The 24,967-nt window shown below is 47.1% G+C and overlaps 1 protein-coding gene across 1 annotated transcript in view; it reads right to left on the reverse strand.

Annotated features, from left to right (window-relative positions):
• LIPH (lipase H) overlaps nt 1–17,599 on the reverse strand; it is a 60,406-nt gene extending 42,807 nt beyond the window's left edge. Inside the window, exons 1-4 of the mRNA XM_039914343.1 lie at nt 17,546–17,599; nt 12,705–12,794; nt 11,799–11,868; nt 2,407–2,774 (exon numbers count right to left, since the gene is read on the reverse strand). Of these exons, the coding sequence (XP_039770277.1) occupies nt 2,407–2,774; nt 11,799–11,868; nt 12,705–12,794; nt 17,546–17,599 (582 nt within the window). The remainder of the gene's footprint in view (nt 1–2,406; nt 2,775–11,798; nt 11,869–12,704; nt 12,795–17,545) is intronic.
• Between the last annotated feature and the right edge of the window lie 7,368 nt (nt 17,600–24,967).

Genomic DNA, 24,967 nt, shown 5'->3' on the forward strand with positions numbered 1-24,967 from the left:
GTACGGTGCTCTGCACATAGTAAGCGCTCAATAAATGTTATTGAATGAATGAATGAATGAATGAATGAATGAGCACTTACTGAGGACAGGGCACTGTACTGAGCGCTTGGGAGGGACACTACAACAGAGTTGAGAGGCACATTCCAGCCTGTAGTGTAGAAAGCCAGCAGAGCGCAATGTCTAGAGCCCGGGCCTCGGAGTCAGAAGGTCATGGGTTCTAATCCCGACTCCACCCCTTGTCTGCTATGTGACCCTGGGCAAGTCACTTTACTTTTCTGTGCCTGAGGATTGACGATTGAGACTGTGATACCCATGTGGGACATGTGTCCAATTCGATTATCCATCCCAGTGCTTAGTACAGTGGGGAAGCAGCGTGGCTCAGTGGAAAAGAGCGTGGGCTTCGGAGTCAGAAGTCATGAGTTCGACTCCCGGCTCTGCCACTTGTCAGCTGTGTGACTGTGGGCGAGTCACTTCACTTCTCTGGGCCTCAGTTCCCTCATCTGTAAAATGGGGATTAAGACCGTGAGCCTCACGTGGGACCACCTGGTGACCCTGTATCTCCCCCAGCGCTTAGAACAGTGCTCTGCACATAGTAAGCGCTTAACAAATACCAACATTATTATTACAGTACCCGGCACACAGTAAGCGCTTAATAAATACCACATTTATCATTATGAGAGGATCGTGGGGGAACCTCATCTCTGTCGCCTGAGCGATTTTGGATGATTCCACTTCCCTTTCTCCTCGTTCGCACCCCATAATCCCCCTCATCACAGCTATCTTTTCTCCTTTGACGCTAAAGACAAAGCCTTTCACTCGAGAGCTACTTGACAAACTGCCTTCCTCCTATACAGGTTATTCCACTTCTGAGGTGGGACTGTGGGATGCGAAAGAGGGAGAGGCGGCGAAGTGGAAAAATAGGACAGTGATCCATGTGATGTTGGGCAGAGTGTGAGGGCGGAGTAGGGAATGAGTCAAAATAATAATAATAATGTTGGTATTTGTTAAGCGCTGACTATGTGCAGAGCACTGTTCTAAGCGCTGGGGGAGATACAGGGTGATCAGGTTGTCCCATGTAAGGCTCACAGTCTTCATCCCCATTTTACAGATGAGGTAGCGAGGCACAAATAGGTTAAGGGACTTGCCCACAGTCACAAGCTGACAAGTGGCAGAGCTGGGATTCGAATCCATGACCTCTGACTCCCAAGCCCGGGCTCTTTCCACTGAGCCACGCTGCTCCTCTAAGCCAGGAAGAACGCAATCTGCTGTCTTCTCCTCCAGGAAGGGAGTGGTTGGGAAGAGGAAGGGCCCTGAGCCCTGGGTCTGGAAGGGCCGTGCCGAGAAGAACGGCTAGGACACGGACCGAGGAGTCAGAGGACCCGGGTTCTAATCCCGGCTCCGCCACCTGCCTGTTGTGTGATCTTGGGCAAGTCACCTCACTTCTCTGTGCTTCAGTTACCTCGTCGGTAAAATGGAGACTGAGACTGTGAGCCCCGTGTGGGACATGGACTGTGTCCAACCTGGTTAGCTTGGACCTATCCCAGCGCTTAGTAGAGTGCCTGGAACATAGTAAGCGCTTAACAAATCCCGTAAAAAAGAGAGGGGTGAATGTAGCTGTCGATACATGCTCTTAACGGGAAGGGGAAAGGAGGCTAAAAGGCTTGTGAAGCCTATGGCAGACACAGCAGGAATAATAATAATAATAACTATGGTATTTGTTAAGCGCTCGCTATGTGCCAGGCGCTTTTCTAAGCACGGGGGTGGATACGAGCAAAGCGGGTTGGACCCAGTCCCTGTCCCACGTGGGGCTCACAGCTTCAATCCCTATTTTCCAGATGAGGTAACTGAGGCCCAGAGAAGTAAAGCGACTTGCCCTAGGTCACACAGCAGACAAGTGGCAGAGGTCGGATCAGAACCCTTGACCTTCTGCTTCCCAGGCCCGGGCTCTAGCCCTGTGCCATGCCGCAATCAATCAGTCAATCGATGGATGGTATTTATTGAGTGCTTATTGCGTGCAGAGCACTGTATTAAGCGCCTGGAGGAGTGACCTACAACAGCATCTACAGGCGGCAGGCAGGGAAATCGTAAGCACCACCACAGACTTCCTTCTTATCCATTTTCCTCCCCCCCGCCAGGACTATGGAACCTTTCTAATTCATTTATTCATTCAGTAGTATTTATTGAGCGCTCACTACGTGCAGAGCACTGGACTAAGCGCTTGGAACGGACAATTGGGCCACAGATAGAGACAGTCCCTGCCCACTGACGGGCTCACAGTCTAATGGCCTCCAAGTCCTCGACAATTCTTCCCAGGCTAGAATTCCCACGGACCCGATGGGAAGTTTGCTATTTGGTCAAGGCATGGCGGGGAACAGCCCGGGCCTGCAGGCGACCATCTTTCCTTACCAACATCTGGTCAATTCGTTCCTTCAAGATTTCCGCCACCTTTTTGGTCTTCCCGGAGGCGTGGTGATACACAAACGTCGTGGCCCCGCGATTCCAGTCGACGACGACGATGTTCATGTCCTCCACGGCCAGCAGCAGCCGCACCAGTTCCGCTAACCAGATCGGCGGGGAACCCGTGGGTCTGTAGCCGTGGATGATGAAGGTGGTTCTCCGGGTCACGTTCAGATAGCGGGAAGCCTTGGAGTCGAGCATTTCCGCGCAGTCTGGGTTTTGCCTCGTGTAGAGTAGCTGTTTCACTTTTAGCCCCGTGCCGACGAAGGCGCTGTATATGCTCAGCCTGGTGATGCTGTCACATCTTTCGGCGGGATCTGGAAATAAACAAGGGAAGAAATAAGAGAAGCAGTGGGATCTGAAAATAAAGAAGGGAATAAATAAGAGAAGCCGCGTGGTCTAGTGGACAGAGCAAGGGCCCGGGAGTCAGAAGGGCCTGGGTTCTGATCCCAGCTCCTCCACGTGTCTGCTGGGTGACTTTGGGCAGGTCACTTCGCTTCTCTGTGCTTCAGTTACGTCACCTGTAAAATGGGGATAAAGATCGTGAGCCTCAAGTGGGACGGCGATTGTGTCCTATCTGATTATCCTGTGTCTACCCCAGTAATAATAATAATAATAATGTTGGTATTTGTTAAGCGCTAACTATGGGCAGAGCACTGTTCTAAGCGCTGGGGGAGATACAGGGTCATCAGGTTGCCCCACGTGAGGCTCACAGTCTTCATCCCCATTTTCCAGATGAGGTAACTGAGGCACAGAGAAGTGAAGTGACTTGCCCACAGTCAGTCACACAGCTGACAAGTGGCAGAGTCGGGATTCGAACCCACGACCTCTGACTCCCAAGCCCATACTCTTTCCACTGAGCCACGCTGCTGCTCCAGTGCTTAGAATAGTGCTTGGCATACAGTAAGCACTTAAATACCACAGTTGACTTCTTTCCACTACGATGCGACTGACTAGAGTACTCACCACCCCAACTGAATTCAGTTTTCCTGCCTGATATAACTGGCTAAGAAGTGAACAAGGCTGTCCTCATATACACATGGAATACAAGGAAACCAGTGTGGCCCAGTATAAAGAGCAGGAGCCTGGGAGTCAGAAGGTCATGGGTTCTATTCTCGGCTCTGCCACTTGTCTGCTGTGTGACCTTTGGCAAGTCAGCAGTGCGGCTCAGTGGAAAGAGCCCGGGCTTGGGAGTCAGAGGTCATGGGTTCGAATCCCCGCTCTGCCCCTTGTCAGCTGTGTGACTTTGGGCAAGTCACTTCGCTTCTCCAGGCCTCAGTGACCTCATCTGTAAAATGGAGATGAAGACTGTGAGCCTCACGTGGGACAACCTGATTACCCTGTATCTACCCCAGTGCTTAGAACAGTGCTCTGCACATAGTAAGCGTTTAACAAATACCAACATTATTACTTCACTTCTCTAGGCTTCAGTTACCTCTTCTGTAGAAGTAGAAGTCAAAGCAGAGAGAGAGAGAGAGAGAGAGAGATGGTGGAACTTTGGAGCAAAATCACCCCCATCCCCTCTCGCCTCCTGGCCTGAGACAGAATGTTGGTGGCTGCTGGTCGGAAGGAGGAGTAAATAATAAAATTGTTTGGAAAGAAACCCCTGGGAAAGGTAGAATAATAATAATAATCATGGCATTTGTTAAGCGCTTACTATGCGCAAAGCACTGTTCTAAGCGCTGGAGGGGATACAAGGTGATCAGGTTGCCCCACGTGGGGCTCACAGTCTTAATGCCCATTTTACAGATGAGGTAACCGAGGCACAAAGAAGTTAAGTGCCTTCTCCAAAGTTCCACAGCTGGCAAGCGGCGGAGCAGGGATTTGAACCCATGACCTCTGACACCCCAGCCCGATAGAATGCATTTGCGAATCGAGGTGTGACGGCAGGGAGCCATGAGGTGTGTACATATCTGTAATTTATTGATTTATATTAATATCCGTCTCCCTCCCTCTAGACTGTAAGCTCGATTTGGACAGCAATTGTATCAGTTTATCATTATACTGCACTCTTCCAAGTGCTTAGTACAGTGCACTGCACACAGTAAATGCTCAATAAATATGATCGAATTCATGAATGAATGAGGGAGGTGGAAGCCAGAAGCGGAAAGAGTAGCTGTTTCTTTAGCTTTTGCTTGTTCCAGCATCTCTCAGGAAGTTCCTCATCATAACAGAGCAAACCTAGTGCCAGGTCAAGGGTCAGCCCTGGGTTGGGGCCCACCGGTGGTGTGAATTAAAATAAAAAAAATAAAGGGTGGTATTTGTTAAGCACTTACTATGTGCAAAGCACTGTTCTAAGCACTGGGGGATACAAGGTGATCACTTCGTCCCACCTGGGGCTCAGATTTTTAATCCCCATTTTACAGATGAGGTCACTGAGGCACAGCGAAGTGAAGTGACTTGCCCAAAGTCACACAGCTGGCAAGCGGCGGAGCCGGGATTAGAACCCACAGCCTCTGACTCCCAAGCCCGGGCTCTTTCCACTGAGCCACGCTGCTTCTCTGGCACAGGAGGCAATCCCGCTGGAGTCTAGGGAGGCTCAAAGGCGCTTCATTTTTTGGAATTGGAGCATTTCCTAGTGTAAGGAGACGTGTTCCCTCTAGACATGGCGTAGTGGAAAGAGCACGGGCCTGGAGTCAGAAGGTCGTAGGTTCCCAGGTCCGCTACATGTCTGGTGTGTGCTCTTGGGCAAATCACTTCACTTTTCAGGGCCTCAGTGATCGCATCTGGAAATTGGGGATTGAGACTGTGAGCCCCATGTGGAACAGAGACTGTGTCCAACCTGATCTGCTTGTATCCATCCCTGCACTTAGTACGGTGCCTGGCACATGGTAAGCGTTTAACAAAAGTCATAATCAATAATAAATAAATAGACTGTAAGCTCACTGGGGGCAAGGGATGTGACTGGCAACTCTGTTGCATTGTACTCTCCCAAGCATTTAGTACAGTGCTCTGCACATAGTATGTACTCAGTAAGTACCACTGACGATGCTGCTGATGGTGCTGACTATTTGTTTTGTTTTGCTGTCTCCCCCTTTTAGACCGTGAGCCCGTCGTTGGGCAGGGATTGTCTCCATCTGTTGCCAAATTGTACATTCCAAGCGGTTAGTACAGTGCTCTGCACACAGTAAGCGCTCAATAAATACATTTGAATGAATGAATGATGATCCCTGAAGTCTGATACACTGGGTTTTTTTTAGGGCATCTGTTAAGCATTTTCTTTATGCCAAGCACCGTACTAAGCTCTGGGGTAATTACAAGCTAACAAGGTTGGACACAGTCTACGTCCCACATGGGGCTCACAGTCTCTTAATCCCCATTTTACAGATGAGGGAACGCAGGCCGAGAAGTGAAGCGACTCGTCCGAGGTCACACAGCGGACAAGGGGCCGAGCGGGGATTAGAACCCAGGCCCTTCTGACTCCCAGGCCCCTGCTCTTTCCACTAGGTCACCCCGGATTCCTCTTCTTCCCAGTGTATAGGAGCCTCGTTCACCTCTCAGCCAGTTGTATCGGGCAGGTAAACTGAGGTCCCTGAACTTAGCTGGACCGATGAGTAATCGAGTCAGGCCCGTCGCCGTGGAACGAAGTCATCTGTCGTTCCGGAGACGCCCTGTTCCGCCGTACCTTCATCCACTCATCCATTTGGGCTGCTATTGGATCTCATCATCCCTAAATCATTGGATAATTCCTGAACCTCCCCAACTCCAAACTACCACCGTCCAACCACAACCTCCTGGCCTGCCAATTTATCCCCCACCCGGCAACACTGTTCCCTCCCCGCCTGGGAGAACGTGGACCGTGTTATTCATTTAATTGATTTAGTAGTATTTCATTCATTCAGTAGTATTTATCGAGCGCTTCCTATGTGCAAAGCACTGTACTAAGCTCTTGGAATGTACAATTCAGCAACAGATAGAGACGATCTCTGTCCAATAATGGGCTCACGGTCTCAACGTATTTATTGAACACTTACTGTGTGCACTGTACTAAACGCTGGGACGATACAACAATAAACAGACACGTTCTCAACCACAATGAGCTTACAGTCTACAGTCTAGTGCCGAACCTGATTATCTTGTTTCTACCCAAGTGCTTAGTAATAATAATAATTAAATTGGTATTTGTTAAGCGCTTACCATGTGCAGAGCACTGTCCTAAGCGCTGGGGGAGATACAGGGTAAGCAGGTTGTCCCACGTGAGGCTCACAGTGAATCCCCATTTTACAGATGAGGTACTGAGGCCCAGAGAAGTGAAGTGACTCGCCCACTGTCACACAGCTGACAAGTGGCAGAGCCGGGAGTCAAACCCATGCCCTCTGACTCGCAAGCCCAGGCTCTTTCCACTGAGCCACGCTGCTGTACAGTGTCTGATACGTAGCTCGCCTCCTCCTACCTCACCTCACTGATCTCCTACTCCAGCCCAGCCCACACTCCTCTAGTGCCAGCTTATTCACTGGGCCCCGATCTTTGTCTATCTTGCCGCCGACCCCTTTCCCACATCCTGCCCCGAGCCTGGGACTCCCTCCCCCTCTATATAAGCCAGACCGTAACTCTCCCTCACCTTCAAAGCATTATTAAGATCACATCTCCTCCAAGAGGCCTTCCCCGTTAAGCCCTCTTTTCCCCGGCTCGCTTTCCCTTCTGCGTCAGCCACGCACTCGGATCTGTGACCTTTGGGCATTTGCCATTTGCCCCACCCCAACCCTACAACACTTATGTACATATCTTTAAGTTAAACATTACAAAGTACTTATTTATTCATATTAATGCCTGTCTCCCCCTGTAGACTGTAAGCTCATTAGGGGCAGGGATTCATTCACTCATTCAATGGTATTTATTGAGCGCTTACTGTGTGCAGAGCACTGTACTAAGCGCTTGGAATGTACAATTCGGTAACGGATAGAGACAATCCTTGCTCACAGTCTAATCGGGGAAGACAGACGGCAGAGCAAAACAGAACGAAACAAAAACAAGACAACATTATCATGATAAATAGAATCAAGGGGATGTACACCTCATTAACAAAATAAAGAGGGTGATAAAAATATATATACAAATGAACATAGTGCTGAGGGGAGGGGAAGGAGGAGGGGGAGGAGCAGAGGGAAAGGGGATCGGTGCCTAATTCTGTTGTACTCCCCCAAGAGCTTAGTAAGGTGCTCTGCACATAGTAAGTGCTCGGTAAATACCACTGTTTGATTGGCACATAGTAAGCGCTTAACAAATACCACAATTAGCATTATTATCATTATCATTTTTCTAAAACATCATTCTGCATACTTCTCCCGACTCTTCAAACCCTCTAATATTTGACCATCTATTTCCAAATCAAACACCGATCACTGGCTTTCAAGCACTTACTAACTCATTTTGGACAGGCAATATGTCTCCCAACTCTGTAATACTGTACTCTCCTTGGAGCTTAGCACAGTACTCTGAACAGAGTAAGCGTCACTGATGGATCGATCAGCTCTATCCCTCTTATTTTTCCACCCTTTTTTCCCACTACACTCCAGCTCTCACTCCCTGTTCCTTTCAAGCTCTCCTTCTCGCTGGATCTCATTTTCAACTCTGCCTCCAATTCCTTGCTTATGCCCTCTCTCCCTCCCTCCCTCTTCAAATCCCACAAGCTACAGCCATCTCCATCTTCAACGTCTTTCTGAAGTCCTTCCTCTTCTGGGTAGCCTTTTCTGATTCATTTTTCTTCTCAAACCATCCCAACTACCCACCTCTGAACTTTTAGACCGACTCTGTTTTATGCATTCACAACTCCGTGGAGCATTTCTGAAATGCAGACTTCCATTTTCTACTATTTAAGCCCTTACCTTTTTTTTTTTTAACCGTATTTGTTAAGCACTTACTATGTGTCAAACACGGTTCTAAGCCCTGGGGCCTCATCTTGTCTTTTGCTGTCGAGTCGTTTCCCACCTTTAGCGACACCATGGACACATCTCTCCCACAACGCCCTGCTCTCCATCTGCAATCGTTCTGGTAGTGGATCCGTAGAATTTTCTTGGTAAAAATACAGAAGTGGTTGACCAGTGTCGCCATCCGCGCAGTCAACTTGAGTCTCCGCCCTCGACTCTCTCCCGTGCCGCTGCTGCCCAGCACAGGGGAGTTTTGACTTGTAGCAGATGGCCTTCCACTGGCTAGCCACTGCCCCAGCTAGGAATGGAATGGACAGGCCTCTGCCTGACTCTCCGTCCCGTAGTCGAGACTGGTAGAGGACTGGAAACACTCCAAGTGTTGTCCCTGAGATGGGACAGGGACTGTGTCCAACCCGATTTGCTTGTATCAGCCCCGGCATTCAGACCATTCATTCAATTGATTCAATCGAATTTATTGAACACTTACTTTGTGCAGAGCACTGTACTAAGTGCTTGGAAAGTACCATTCAGCAACTCACCAGTGCCTGGTACATTCATTCATTCATTCAATCGTATTTATTGAGTGCTTACTCTGTGCAGAGCACTGTACTAGTTAATTGGGCCACGTATGGTCCCTCTCCGACAAGGCGCTTCCAGTCTTAAGTAGGAGGGAGAACAAATAGTGAAGCCTCATTTTATAATTGAGGAAACTGAGACCTTGGAACTTGAAACTGAGTCCATCCTTCCACTTGTCCATCATCTTTCCATTCTCTTTTTCCTCCTTCCTAATTATTTTGTGTCTGTCTTCCTTGCTAGATCATAAGCTCCTAATTGTGTCTCCTAATTTTATTGTATCCTCCCAAGCACTTAGAGAAGCAACAGGGCCTAGTGGAAAGAGCGCAGGACTAGAAGTCTGGAGACCTTGGTAATAATCCCAGTTCCATCACTTGTTTGCTATGTGAGTTTGAGCAAATCATTTAATTTCCCTGTGCTGCAGTTTCCTCATTTGTAAAATGGGAAGGAAATACTTGTTCTCCCTCCACCTTGGACTGTGAGTCCCAGGTGAGATGGGGACTGTGTCAGCCCTGATTACTTTGTATCTACCCCAGTGCTTAATACAGTCCTTGATAAATAGTAGGTATTAAACAAATACTACAAAATACACCACCCTGTACATAGTATGTGCTCAGTAAATATAGTAAATTTTTAAGATTGGTCGATTAGAGAGTCTAGAGAATCGAGGTGGGATCAAGGTCCGTGAAGCAGTTTTCTTTCGATTTTCTTTCATTCATTCATCCAATCGTATTTTTTGAGAGCTTACTGTGTGCAGAACACTGTACAAAGTGCTGGGAAAGTATAATTCGGGCTTGGTTGAAAATTTTGGGTCGCTTAATGGTGATTTTTTTCAAAGTATTTTTTAAAAAGGTTGAATTTTTGTTTGGTCTTCCTCCTTCAGATTGCAACTTCCTTAGAGGCAGGGAAAATAAAACCTTTATAGCTTTTCCAGGGTCTGCTACAATGCTCTGCAGTCTACAAGTCCCTAATTAAAAGGACAGTTCTGACAGAGAGGCAGCGTGGCCTAGTGGAAAGAGCACGGGCCTGGAAGTCAGAGGACCTGGGTTCCAAACCCGGCTCTGCCAAATGCTTGCTTTGTGACCTTGAGCAAGCCACTTAACTTCTCTGTGCCTCATTTCGCCTGTTCTCCTTCTTACTTAGACTGCGAACCCTATGTGGGACAGGGACTGTGTCCTATTTGATTTAACTTGTACCTACCCCAAAACTTAGAACAGTCCTTGACACGTAGTAAGTGTTTAACAAATACCCTCAGCGGCAACATGGTGTAGTGGATAGAGCATGGGTCAGGGAGTCAGAAGGTCATGCATTCTAATCCTGGCTCTCCCCACCTATCTGCTGTGTAGCCTTGGGCAGTCACTTCACTTCTCTGTGCCTCATTTACCTTATCTGTAAAATGGGAATTAAGACTGTGAGCCCCATGCAGGGACTGTGTACAACCCGAATAGATTGTAACAGCCCCGGCATTCAGACCATTCATTCAATTGATTCAATCCATATTTATTGAACACTTACTGTGTGCAGAGCACTGTACTAAGTGCTTGGAAAGTACAACTCAGCAACTCACCAGTGCCTGGTACATTCATTCATTCGATCGTATTTATTGAGTGCTTACTGTGTGCAGAGCACTGTACTAAGCGCTTGGAATGTACAATTTGGCAACAGATAGAGACAGTCCCTGCACAACAAAGGGCTCACAGTCTAAAAGGAGGAGACAGACAGCAAAACAAAACAAGTAGTCAGACATCAGTACCAGCAAAATAGATAAATAGAACCATAGATATATACACATCATTAATAAAATAAATAGAGCAATAAATATGTACAAATATATACAAGTGCTGTGGGGTGGATAGGGAGGGGGGTAGAGCAGAGGGAGGGAGTAGAGGGAATAGGGAGGGGAGGAGGAGCAGAGGGAAAGGGAGGGTTCAGTCTGGGAAGGCCTCCCGGAGGAGGTGAGCTCTCAGTAGGGCTTTGAAGAGGGAAAGAGAGTTAGTTTGGAGGAGGTGAGGACGGAGGGCATTCCAGGTCAGCGGGAGGACGTGGCCCAGGGGTCGACGGCGGGATAGGTGAGAACGGGGGACGGTGAGGAGGTGAATGGCAGGGGAGCGGAGTGTGCGGGCTGGGCTGGAGAATGAGAGAAGGGAGCTGAGGTAGGAGGAGGCAAGGGGATGGAGACCTTTGAAACCAAGAGTGAGGAGTTTCTGATGAACAGAAAAGGAGGCTAAGGATTAACCCTTTTTTGATGGCATTAACTGCTTACTATGTGACAAGCACTGTTCTAAGCACTGGGGTAGCTACAAGTCAGTTAGGCTAAATACAGTCCTTGTGTCACATGAGCCTCACAGAGTAAGCAATGTAATTTGTACTAACACTCCATTTTGCCGTAAAGGAAACCGAGGCCCAGAGATAGATTGTATCTATCTTCATATTGTGAATAACAGTAGAATTAGGGAAGCAGCATGGCCTAGTGGATAAAACGTGGACCTGGGTTCTAATCCTGGCTCTACCACTTGTCTTCTGTGCGACCTCAGGTAAGTCATTTCACTTCTCTGGGCCCCAGTTCCCTAATCTGTAAAATGGAATTAAGACCGTGAGCCCCACGGAGGATGGTGTCCAACCCCATTGGCTTGTATTTACCCCAGCGCTTGGAACATAGCCTGCCACATAGTAAGCCCTTAACGAACACCATAAAAAAATGGCTAAGTCCCTCAGAAAGGATGTCAGCTGCTTAAAAGTTTCGAAGCACAGACTTAAGGAGCTCGGGAGAGATTTGGGGGAGGATATTAGGCGCTGAGAAAGGACAGCTTTTGTGAACATCTTGGTTGCTTGGCTATACAAGCGTGGAGAGCATATGAGCAGACGGCTGTGTTCTTTGTCACCGGCTCCCCCGGGCGTCACCATGGGAGAGCCATTCCACGGGGTGTTCTCTCATGCCCAGCTGAGGGAATCGATAGAAGATGGAAGGTAACTGATAGACGGAAGATTAACACACTCCGGACCAGATTCTCAGCCATTCGCAATTGGTACGAGCAGAGGTTCCTTTTCTGATATGCAGCCTATATCCAATCTGATCATCTCATATCTACTCAGGGCTTAGTATTATTATCATTATTATTATTGTGGTTTTTGTTAAGCGCTTGCTATGTGCCAGGCACTGCACTGGGCCCTGAAGTGCTAATCAGGTTGGATACAGTCCCTGTCCCACGTGGGGTTCGAAATCTGAATCCCCATTTCACATTTGAGTTAACAGGCCCAGAGGAAGAGAAGTGACTTGCTCAAGATCTCACAGCTGACGAGTGGCAGAGCTGGGATTGGAACCCGGGTCCTTCTGACTCCCAGGCCCTTGCTCTATCGACTGGGCCACGTTGCTTCTCTGGTATGGCTCAGTGGAAAGAACCTGGGCTTCGAAGTCAGAGGTCATGGGTTCGACTCCCGGCTCTGCCACTTGTCAGCTGTGGGACTGTGGGCAAGTCACTTCACTTCTCTGTGTCTCAGTTCCCTCATCTGTAAAATGGGGATTAACTGTGAGCCTCACGTGGGACAACCTGATTACCCTGTATCTCCTCCAGCGCTTAGAACAGTGCTCTGCACATAGTAAGCACTTAACAAATACCAACATTATTAGTACAGAGGAGGCACTCAGCAAGTGCTTGTTAATGTCATAGTGCCAACTGAGGCTCCAAGGTCTCAAACCCTGTGTGGCTTTTATGTTTGGGAAGGTCCAAAAGTCAGGGTTCCTATTTTTTCTTCTAAGAAGTCTCGTGTATGTGAACGCTGGGTAAGCAAATGATCTGGGCACTGTACCCTGAAGGCCAAATGATCCTGGCAAACTTGGTAGGGCACATTCTGCTCAAGTTGAAGGGCTGAGATGACAGCTTTCACCAGGATAAATAACTGGAATTTAGAAAGACACAAAGGACACTTTTAAGGATCTGTTTTATTTTCTTTCCAAAAAAAAGTAATAGTCTTGATTTCAGGATTTGAATTTGGCTGGTATGGAAGTAGGGAAGGAAGGAAGAAAAGAGGGAGTGAAGGAGATGGGGGTGTGTTTAGGATTCCTTAATATCGTGGGTCCCAGAAGCCAGAATTGGGCAAGGCAGTGTTAAAAAAAAAAGGCCTTCCATCACGTCCTGTCCTAGCCTAGGGTTTGCTCTCCTGCACCTTCATTGCCTGTTTATTGAGCACCGGCTGAAGGGCAGTTCCCATATGGATAAAAAGGCCAGTTAGTGAACTAAAACAAGTTCTGTGGTCTTGAAATCTGTGGCATTGCAGGATTGGTTTGTGGAACAGAAGCCATGTGACCTAATGGATAGAGCACAGATCTGGGAGTCAGAGAACCCGGGTTTCATTCCTGACTCCGCCACTTATCGGCTGTGTCATCGTGGGCAGGTCACTTCACTACCCTCCTCAAGACTGTGAGCTCGTTGTAGGCAGGGTTTGTCACTGTTTATTGCAGTATTGTACTTTCCCAAGCTCCTCATACAGTGTTCTGCACACAGTAAGCGCTTAAGATACTATTGAGTTGAGTTGAGTACATAGGAAGCACTTAACAAATACCATAATTATTATTATTATAGTATTGTACTTTCCCAAGCTCCTCATACAGTGTTCTGCACACAGTAAGCGCTTAAGATGCTATTGAGTTGAGTTGAGTACATAGGAAGCACTTAACAAATACCATAATTATTATTATTATTACTGATAATAATGATTTTCTTCTGACACTTAACACCGGCCTTAGGTTCCCGAGCTCGGTGGGAGAAGAAGCTAGCTGGCCAACCATTATCTCCCTCTACAGAGATCCAGTTTTTAAGCTCTTCATTCCCTGAAGGAATTTTAAGAGTAGGCAGTGTCAATAAAGCAAAAAACTAGGCCATTTTCCTGTCAGGGAAGAGTTATTTCAGTCTAGTTATCTAGAGCCCCTTTCAGCTTGTGCTTCCTGTAGAAACAGAAGCAGTAAGTGAAACTAATTCACCCTTGCAAACCCTCGTAAGCATCCCCTTCCATTCCCTTGCTGCCCCACAGGACCCTTCGAGGGCCTAGTGGATAGATCCAGGGCCCGAGAGTCAGAAGGACCTGTGTTGTAATCCTGGATCCGCCTCTTATCTGCTGGACAAGTCACTTCACTTCTCTGTCCCTAAATTATCTCATCTGTAAAATGGGGATTAAGACCTGGAGCCCCGTGTGGGACAGGGACTGTGTCCATCTGGATTACCTTGTAACTACCCCAGTGCTTAGAACAGTGCCTGGCACATAGTAAGTGTTTAGCAAATGCTGTTTTTTTTAAAAAAGGTCACTTGCTCTATACCTCTGGCAACAGAAAACGGTTAAGAGCTGTCCCCAATTTACATCTTAGCTGGCATAAACTCTGCTGCTTGGGTCACCTTTAAGGAGCTCTTGAAATTCCTCCACCCCTCCAATGCCTTTCCAGTCCAAGGAAAATAAAGTGGTGAGTTTTCTCCACTTTCTGAGCCCAGCTCACCCATTCCATCTTACATTCCACCCTTCACTCCCTGCCTTGCAAAAAAAACACTCTCTGAAAGGTGTGAACATAACTGAAATACTTTATGTATTTGCTCTATGTTTAGGCAGTATTGCTAGGCAAAAGGCAGTTTCAGGCCCGGAACTTTTCATTCATTCATTCAATCATATTTATTGAGTGCTTACTGTGTACTAAGCACCTGGGGGAGTACGATACAGTAATAAACAGATACATTCCCTGCCCATAATGAATTCTGCCAGTCCGGTCTACTGTCAGACATGGTCTCGCATCTCGGCCTCTACAGGCATCTGAGAATCAGTCAATTATCAGTAGTATTTCTTTTTAATGTTGGTATTTGTTAAGCGCTTACTATGTGCCGAGCACTGTTCTAAGCGCTGGGGTAGACATAGGGGAATCAGGTTGTCCCACGTGGGGCTCACAGTCTTCATCCCCATTTTACAGATGAGGGAACTGAGGCCCAGAGAAGTTAAGTGACTTGCCAACAGTCACACAGCTGCCAAGTGGCAGAGCTGGGATTCGAACTCATGAGCCCTGACTCCAAAGCCCGTGCTCTTTCCACTGAGCCACGCTGCTTCTTTTTACCATATTTGTTAAGCACTTACTGTGTTCCAGTCACTGTATTAAGCACCAGGGTAGATAAAGGACAACCAGGTTGGACACAGTCCCTGTCCAACACGGGGCTCGCAATCTTAGTTCCCATTTTCCAGATGAGGTCACTGAGGTCCAGCAAAGTCAAGTGACTTGTCCTAGGCCACACAGCAGACAAGTGGCAGAGCCGGGATCCGAGCCCAGGTCCTTTTAATTCCCAGGCCCGTGCTCTTTCCGCTATTCTTATCGAGTGCTCTCCTATAGCTGGTGCTCTCTGCTGCTATTGCTTCCTGCTGCAGTTTGAAAAATTGGAAATGGAGATTGATATGTGCACAGGCACATCGATCAATAGAATTACCAGGAGAGCTATGGTGTGCAGATCCCTGAACTAAGCACTTAGGAGAGTACGATAAAGTAGACGCAATCCCTGCCTTCAAGGAGCTTACAGTCTTAGTGAGGGAGACAGGCACTAACATCAACTGCGGATAAGGGAAAGCGACAGAGTGTAAAGATTTAAACCTAAGCTCTATCTGCCGAGGGGAGAGAAGATGAAGTAGTGTGGCCTAGTGAAAAGAGCAAGACCTTAGAGGAGTCAGAGGACCTGGGTTAATGTTGGTATTTATTAAGCGCTTACTAGGTGCAGAGCACTGTTCTAAGTGCTGGGGGAGATACAGGGTAATCAGGTTGTCCTACATGAGGCTCACAGTTAATCCCCATTTTACAGATGAGGTAACTGAGGCACAGAGAAGTTAAGTGACTCGCCCACAGTCACACAGCAGACAAGTGGCAGAGCTGGGAGTCGAACCCATGACCTCTGACTCCGAAGCCCGGGCTCTTTCCACTGAGCCACGCTGGGTTCTAATGTTGGCTCTGCCCCATGTCTGCTCTGTGACCTCGGGCAAGTCACTTAATAATAATAATGGTGGTATTTCTTAAGCGCTTACTATGTGCAAAGCACTGTTCTAAGTATTGGGGGGGATACAAGGTGATCAGGTTGTCCCGCGTGGAGCTCACAGTTTTAATCCCCATTTTACAGGTGAGGTAACTGAGGGACAGAGAATAATAATAATAATGTTGGTATTTGTTAAGCGCTTACTATGTGCCAAACACTGTTCTAAGCGCTGGGGTAGACACAGGGGAATCAGGTTGTCCCACGTGAGGCTCACCGTCTTAATCCCCATTTTACAGATGAGGTAACTGAGGCACCGAGAAGTGAAGTGACTTGCCCAAAGTCACACAGCTGGCAAGCGGCAGAGCCGGCATTAGAACCTCTGACCGCTCCCTCCCAAGCCCAGGCTCTTTTCACTGAGCCACGCAGCTTTGGGCCTCAGTTTCCTCAAGAATGATATGAGGATTAAATACCTGTTCTCGCTCCTACTTAGACCGGGATCTCCAGTGTAAGCACTTAGCTACTGTTGCCTGTTTACTTGTTTTGATGTCTGTCTGCCCCACTTCTAGACTGTGAGCCTGCTGTGGGCAGGAATCGTCTCTATTTGTTGCTGAACTCTACTTCCCAAGAGCTGAATGCAGTGCTCTGCACGCAGTAAGCGCTCAGTAAATACAACTGAATGAAATATCATATAAGGAAAAGTTATGGGACGGAAGCTCATCCGTCATTTTCAATGGGAGACTTTGTGATAATGATAATGGCAATAATGATGGCATGTGTTAAGCGCTTACTGTGTGTCAAGCACTTTTCTAAGCGCTGAGGTAGATACCAGCTACTCAGGTTGGACACAGTCCCTGTCTCACATGGAGTTAATCCCCATTTTACAGATAACTGAGGCCCAGAGAAGTGAAGCGACTTGCCCAAGGTCACACAGCAGACAAGTGGTGAGCCAGGATTAGAACCCAGATCCTTCTGACTGACCGGTGCTCTATTCACTTGGCCACGCTGCTTCTTCATCGTCATCATCATCATAAACTCCTGATTCTATTTATTTGCTATTGTTTTAATGAGATGTTCTTCCCCTCGACTCTATTTATTGCCATTGTTCTTGTCTGTCCGTCTCCCCCGATTAGACCGTAAGCCCGTCAAAGGGCAGGGACTGTCTCTATCTGTTACCGATTTGTACATTCCAAGTGCTTAGTACAGTGCTCTGCATATAGTAAGTGTTCAATAAATACTATTGAATGAATGAATGAATGAATGAATGAATGAATAAACATAAAAACACCAAAGAATCCACAAGAAATGGCTTTCTGGGTCAGAACACTGATCCCTACAGCTCTGAATTCTGCAGGGACCTGGACTCCAAAGGACATTTGGGAAGTAGTAGGAGAAATGATCTCATTGACACCTGCTCTTCACAGCGAAGGTTGAATCACCAGTCAATCAATCAGTCGTATGTATTGAGCACCTACTGTGTGCAGAGCACTATGTTGAGGGCTTGGGAGAGTACAACATAACAATGTAACTCGTTGAGGATGGGGAATGGGTCTGTTTATTGTTGTATTCTCCCAAGCGCTCAGTGCAGCATTCTGCACCCAGTAAATGCTCAATAAATACGATTAAATGAATATAACAGAGTTGGTAGACTAAGTTTCTGTTTACATGCTTCTCCATATCGCTTTTGCAGTGCAGCACAGTAAAAGAAGCAGCATGCATGGCTCAGTGGAAAGAGCCCGGGCTTGGGAGTCAGAGGTCATGGGTTCGAGTCCCGGCTCTGCCACTTGGCAGCTGTGTGACTGTGGGCAAGTCACTTCACTTCTCTGTGCCTCAGTTACCTCATCTGTAAAATGGGAGTCCCACGTGGGACAACCTGATCACCCTGTATCTCCCCCAGAACAGTACTCTGCACATAGTAAGCTCTTAACAAACACCAACATTATTATCCAGCGCTTAGAACAGCGCTCTGCCCATAGTAAGCGCTTAACAAATACCAACATTATTATTAAAAGTGTTTGCAGATACTTCAGACGTCTGGTGAAGGACACCGTGGTCCCACAGACAGAACCGAGGGTCAGGAGAGCTGGGAAGGTTCTATTTTTGGCTTGACTGACCTCTGACTCAATGAACAGCCTTGAGCAAGTTACTAGATTTCTCGGCGACTACCTGCTTATCTGTAAGGAATGCTGTGATGATTAATGAGGCCGTGATTATGAAGTGATGCTTCCTTTAAAAATGAAAGCAGCTTCTGGCTAAAAGCAAAGGGTGTTTGCTGGAGCTGAAACAGTAAGTCGGGGCCAATTTATAAATAGCAGTTCGGATCATATCGTTGTGCAGGATTAAAAAAAAAATTAAAATATGGCCAAAACCTGATTTTTCTTATCTTAGTCCGTGTTGATTTGCAGTTTGATCTTAAAATCTGAAGCACGATAGAAATATTGATATGTGTTTCTTCACCAAATAAGATGGGCTTGTGTAACAGTGGAAAATTATAGTTCTCTAATGTTCCAAAAGTTATATTCCTAATGACATCTACTGCAACTTTAGAATGTGCACCTTGTTTCTGAGACCTAAAGTCAACTAAAGCAGAGGTGGAAGTTGCAACATAGATAATATCAAAAACTTACAAAAACATGCAGAACGGGTTTGCAAAGTCTAGCCTATTCTGTGAGTTTATTTAAATTCTTAGAGACGAGACCCTAATCTATTTCATTCAATCTCTTATACTCCAATTACTCCTAAATGCAAGTCGGTAGTTGCTGACTCTAGGGAAAACATTTCTGAGTTGGGTATGATCTTATATTGAGCTCATCTCTAAACTGTGAGGTTTTTGTGGGCAGGAAATGTGCCTGTTGTTGTACTGTACTCTCCCAAGCGCTTAGTACAGTGTTTGAATGCAGGAAGCGCTCCGTAAATACGATTGAATGAATGAATGTTCAGATAGGAAGAAAACTCAATAAGAGTTCAAGGAGGAACTGATTTCTTTGGAAAACAACAGTTCACATTACGAAGACTAAATGTCATCTCTTAAATTAAAAGTGTTCTCTGCTGGGCAGTTCTTTATTAAAGTCATGTCACTTACCGATTGATCAACTCTATTAAATGTCTCCTTGCTCGTTCATTCATTCATTCAATAGTATTTGGTGGAAGATAATCTCCATGGGCAAGAGACAGTCAAGTAGGATTTTTTTGGTTTTCTGTGCAGTTTTTCTCTTGCCCTTGATGATCTTGCTACATATTTCATCAATAAGAATGAAACAATTAGGTGTGATCTTCCTATTCATTCATTCATTCATTCATTCATTCGGATTTATTGAGCACTTACTGTGTGCAGAACACTGTACTAAGTGCTTGGGAGAGTGCAGTGCAACAATAAACAGTCACATTCCCTGCCCACAGTGAACTTACAGTTTGGATGGGTGGAGACAGACAGCAATACAAATAAATAAAATAAAATTACAAATATGTACATAAGTGCCGTGGGACTGGGGGAGGGGAAGGGCAAAGGGAGCAAGTCAGGGTGACATAGAAGGGAATGGGAGATGGAGAAAATGGGGCTTAGTATGGGAAGGCCTCTTGGAGGAGATGGGCCTTCAGGAGGGTTTTGAAGGGAGGGAGAGTCACTGCCCTAAAATCACCCCTGCTCCTCTCCAGTCTCCCCTTCCTCCAACCTCTTCTTTGACTCTCCCATGCTTCCCGGTAGTATCTCAAGAGTAGGTTTCCCACCTCATTTCAGATTCCACGCCTTCCACCTGCGTTTCCAACCCCATCCCTTTGCACCTTATCAAAACAATTGCCCCCTCCCCACAATTTGGGTTGGACAGTCTTCAACCGCACATTTTCCAGTGGCTTTTTCCCCCACTGCTTTCAAACATGCTCACATCTTCCCAATCCTAAAAAAACCCTCCCTTGACCCCACGGCTCCCTCCAGTTATCCTCCCATCTACCTCCTATCATTCCTCTCCAGACTCCTTGAGCGAGTTGTCTATTCCCGCTGTCTCAAATTCCTTTCTTCCAATGCTCTCCTTGACCCCCTCCAATCTGGCTTCCACTCCTTTCAGTCCACAGAAACCGTCCTCTCTAAGGTAGCCAATGACTTCTTCTTGGCAAATCCAACAGTCTCTACTCCATCCTGATCCTTCTTGACCTCTCGGCTGCCTTCAACATTACGGCCTATCCCTTTCTCCTGGGGCTATTATCTAATCTTAGCTTCACTGATACTCTCCTCTCCCAGTTCTCCTCCCATCTCTCTGGCTGCTCATTCTCACTTTCTTTCTTGGCCTCCTCCTCTGCCTCCCACCCTCTCTAACTGTGGGAATCCCTCAAGGTTAAGTTCTGGGTCCTCTTCTATTCTCCATCTACACCCACTCCCTTAGAGAATTTACCGGCTCCCAAGGCTTCAACTAATATCTCTATGCCGATGATTCCCAAATCTACTTCTCCAGCGCTATCTCTCCTTCTCTGCAGTCTCATCCTGCCTACGGGACATCGCTACTTGGATGCCCCACTGACCCCCTCAAACTTAACACATCCAAAACAGAATTCCTCATCTTCATACCGAAGCCCTATCCTCCCCAAGAATTTCCTTTCACTGTAGACAACACCGCCGTCCTCCTAGTCTCGCAGACCCTTAACCTTGGCATGGTCTTTGAGTCGGCTCTGTCATTCAACCGCATATTCAATCTGTCACCAAATCCAATCGGTTCTACCTTCACAACATCTCTAGAATCCGCTCTTTCCTTTCTATCTAATCTGCTACCAAGCTGATCCTAGCAAGTTTTTCCCACCTTGCAAAGCCTCCGCTGATCTCCCTGCCTTCAGTCTCTCCCCACTCCGGTCCATATTTCAGTTGGCCGCCCGGATCATTTTTCTAAAATAAGTTCCCAGTTCCACGTCTCCCCACTCCTTAAAAACCTCCGGCCGTTGACCATTCACTGCTGGCATCAAACAGAAACTCCTCAGCGTCGGCTTGAAAACTTTCACTCAGCTCTCCCCCTCCTACCTTACTTGGCTAATCTCCTACTACAAACCAACCTTCACACTTCCTTCCCCTAATGCCAACCTATTCTCCTTACTTTGACCTTACCTATCCGGCCACCGACCGCAAGCCCACATCCTCCTTCCCCTAGCCTAGAACTCCTTCCCCCTTCAAATCTGTCAGTTAATCATATTACCTTCATTCAGTCGTATTTATTATGCGCTTACTGTGTATAGAGCATTGTACTAAGCGCTTGGAATGTTTATTGAGAGCTTACTGTGTGCAGAGCACTGAACTCAGCACTTGAGAGAGCACCATACAACAATAAACAGGCACATTCCCTGCCCACAATGAGCGTACAGCCTAGGGTCTTCATATCTGTAAGCCCATCAGAGGGCAGGGACCGTCTCTATCTGTTACCGATTTGTCCATTGCAAGCGCTTAGTACAGTGCTCTGAACATAGTAAGTGCTCAATAAATACTATTGAATGAATGAATATCTGACAGACCACCATTCTCCCCCTCTTCAGAGCCCTCACGTCAATAAGCCCTTCCTAAGACCTAATTTCCTCACACAAACCCTCCTCTTTATGTCCCCTGTGGACTCCAATCTGAACCCCTTAAGCATTTGATATTCACCTCACCCTCAGCCCCACAACCCAGACTGAGCCCCCCTTTTCCTCTGCTCCTCTTCCCCGACTCCCTCCCTCTGCTCTACCCCCTCCCTGCCCCACAGCACCAGTGTATATATGTACACGTTTATTACTCTATTTATTTTATTAATGATGTGTATAGATCTATAATTCTATCAATTTATATCAATAATAATAATAATGGTGGTATTTGTTAAGCACTGACTATGTGCAAAGCACTGTTCTAAGCGCTGGGGGGCTACAAGGTGATCAGGTTGTCCCATGTGGGGCTCACAGTCTTAATCCCCATTTTACAGATGAGTTAACTAAGGCACAGAGAAGCGAAGCGACTGCCCAAAGTCACACAGCTGGCAAGCTGCAGAGCCGGGATTAGAACCCATGACCTCTGATTCCCTAGCCCGGGCTTTTTCCACTGAGCCAAGCCGCTTCTCTATGCTATTGGTGCCTGCCTACTTGTTTTGTTTTGCTTTCTGTCTCCCTCCTCCTGACCGTGAGCCCGTTGTTGGGTAGGGATCGTCTCTATTCGTTGCCAAATGTCCTTTCCAAGCGCTTAGTACAGTGCTCTGCACGCAGTAAGCGTTCATAAATACGATTGAATGAACGAATAATGTCCATGTCCTCACACTTTACTATTGTTCCTATCTGGTAATTTATTTTAATGTCTGTCTCCTCCCGGTAGATTGTAAGTTCTCCGTGGGCAGGGATTGTGTCTCTCAACTCTACAACTCTACTATACTGTACTTTCCCCGGTGTTTAGTACAATGCACTGCACACAGTAAGTGCTCAATAAATACCACTGACTGAGTGCCACTAACCCAGACACAGAGAACACACCAATTATAAACGTTAAAAAAAAGCCCAATCTTACTAATTGAAATCAGATCGGGACCGTTAATCTTAATTACTTTTCTTCTGGCTAATTGCCCCCTCCCCCACTTAGTCCCTATCAAGATTCCTGAGGATGACTTAATGAATTAGCTTAATTTGAACAATTTCGGATAGCACCACTTGGAAAGACTAGAGTGTGCGTCAGTGAGTGATGACAGAATCTTAACTGGCTCTATCGGGTGTCGTTTTCGGAGCGAGTTGGGTCAGGATCGCACTGTTCCCCCGATTATTCATTCGATCGTATTTATTGAGCGCTTACTACGTGCCGAGCACTGTACGAAGCGCTTGGAATGTACAGATCGGTAACAGATAGAGACGGTCCCTGCCCTTTGACGGGCTTACGGTCTACCATGAGCCTGTCAGTGGGCAGGGATGGTCTCTATCTGTTGCCAAAGTGTCCATTCCAAGCACGGAGTACAGCGCTCGGCACATAGTAAGCGCTCCATAAATACGATTGAATGAATTGTTTCGGTTCTCTCTCCTTCCTTGGATTCTACACTAGGTCAAGGCTCTTCTCGGGAAGAAGGGTGAACAAAGTCACCCTCCCGGCCTGCGTGCACGGGTGAGTTTCTGGAGTTGCTTCAGAGCAAAACGAGGCACTCCCTGTCCCCGGGGGCTCTGCCTTCATCGCCGCTCTCGATCACTGCCCGCTTGGCTCAGAGGGCAGGCAAGCTTCTGTCACACATCTGGGCTTCCTGCGTGAGAAAACAAGGTTGGTCCAATCTCGGACTTCTCCATTTTACCCCGACAGTTGTTTTCTCACAAGTTACCAGTCTGGTGAACACAGAGACCAGTCTCTTGGGTCTCTAGAAGGAGCACGGCCTAGTAGCGAGGGCACGGACTCGGCAGTCAGAGGACGTGGGTTCTAATCCCCGCTCCGCCACTCGTCTGCTGTGTGACCTCGAGCTGGTCGCTTCACTTCTCTGGGCCTCAGTGACCTCATCTGTAAAATGGGGATTAAGACTGGGAGCCCCATGTGGGACGGGGACTGTGTCCAACCTGATTAGCTGGTATCTACCCCAGCGCTTAGAAAAGTAAAATGGGGATGAAGACGTGGGACGGGGTCCAAACTGATTACCTTGTATCTATCCCAGTGCTTAGAACAGTGCTTGGCACTTAGTAAGAGCTTAACAGAATGGAGAAGCAGCTTTACAGAATGGAGGAGCAGCGTGGCTTAGTGGGCTTGGGAGTCAGAGGATGTGGGTTCTAATTCTGACTCCGCCACTTGTCTGCTGTGTGACCTTGGGCAAGTCACTTCACTTCTAGGTGCCTCAGTTACCTCATCTGTAAAATGGGGATTAAGACTGTGAGCCCCAGGTGGGACGACCTGATTAGCTGGTCTCTACCCCAGTGTTTAGAACAGTGCTTGGCCCATAGTAAGCGCTTAACAAATACCGCCATCATTATTATTATCATTATTATTAATTTACTGCTAAGGGCAGTGTGCCTGCCTGATGTTAGGCACACCTGGTCGCTCTCAATAAGACATACCTCACACAGTTTGCACACACACACAGACACGGAACGCCTCAAACGTACGTTAAAACTGTTTCTGGTCAGATTTAGAATTTTATTTGGTTTGGACTTTTTGTTTTTATTTTCCTAGGTTATTTGGTAGCCTGCATGGAGAAAGGCGGAAATTTGTGAGATGTGAGAATACTCACTCAACCCATCTAAATGTCCATGAGGAAAATACATTGGTCTTTAATATTAATCAATGATGGCAGAATTTTTTAGATCACTGGAGTGCTCCAAAACCCGACAAATATAGGTATATATAAGTATGACATAGATGTACCTATATCATACCCGTAAGCCCGTCAATGGGCAGGGACCGTCTCTATCTGTTGCCGATTTGTACATTCCAAGCACTTAGTACAGTGCTCTGCACATAGTAAGCGCTCAATAAATACTACTGAATGAATGAATACTTATATCTGTGAGCATATACACACACATATATACGCATACGCCCACAAACATCCCCTCTCAGGGTCGCACCTGGAGGGTTTCTAGTACTCTACCAGTGTCGACTACGGGAGGGAGGGTCAAGCGGAGGCCCGTCCATTCCAGTCCTAGCTCGGCCAGTGGCTAGCGAGCGGCAGGCCATCTGCTACAAGTCAAAACTCCCCCGTGCCGGGCAGCAGCGGCACGGGAGAGAGTCGAGGGTGGAGACTCAAGTTGACTGCATGGAAGGCGGCAACGGTCAACCACTTCCGGATTTTGACCAAGAAAACTCTACGGATCCACTACCGGAACGACTGCAGACGGAGGTGGCCCGTTCTGGGAGAGAGGTGTCCGTGGCGTCGCTATGGGTCGGAGACGACTTGGCGGCATAAGACAAGACAATGTTTATACATATATACGTATATATATGCCCACATATACCTACATGCTGGAAATTGGATGGTTCAATTAAAAACCATGGCAACAAAATAAAAACTCAGAGAAGCTCTACCTTTTCAGCTAATTCATCTTTATTTCTTTGCAGTGCATATACATATATTTATACGCACGAATATGGATACACATACATATATGTGTGTACATGCACGTATATAATTGTCC

The sequence above is a fragment of the Ornithorhynchus anatinus genome, chromosome 1 (genome assembly GCF_004115215.2).
Source record: "Ornithorhynchus anatinus isolate Pmale09 chromosome 1, mOrnAna1.pri.v4, whole genome shotgun sequence".
Lineage (NCBI taxonomy): Eukaryota > Metazoa > Chordata > Mammalia > Monotremata > Ornithorhynchidae > Ornithorhynchus > Ornithorhynchus anatinus.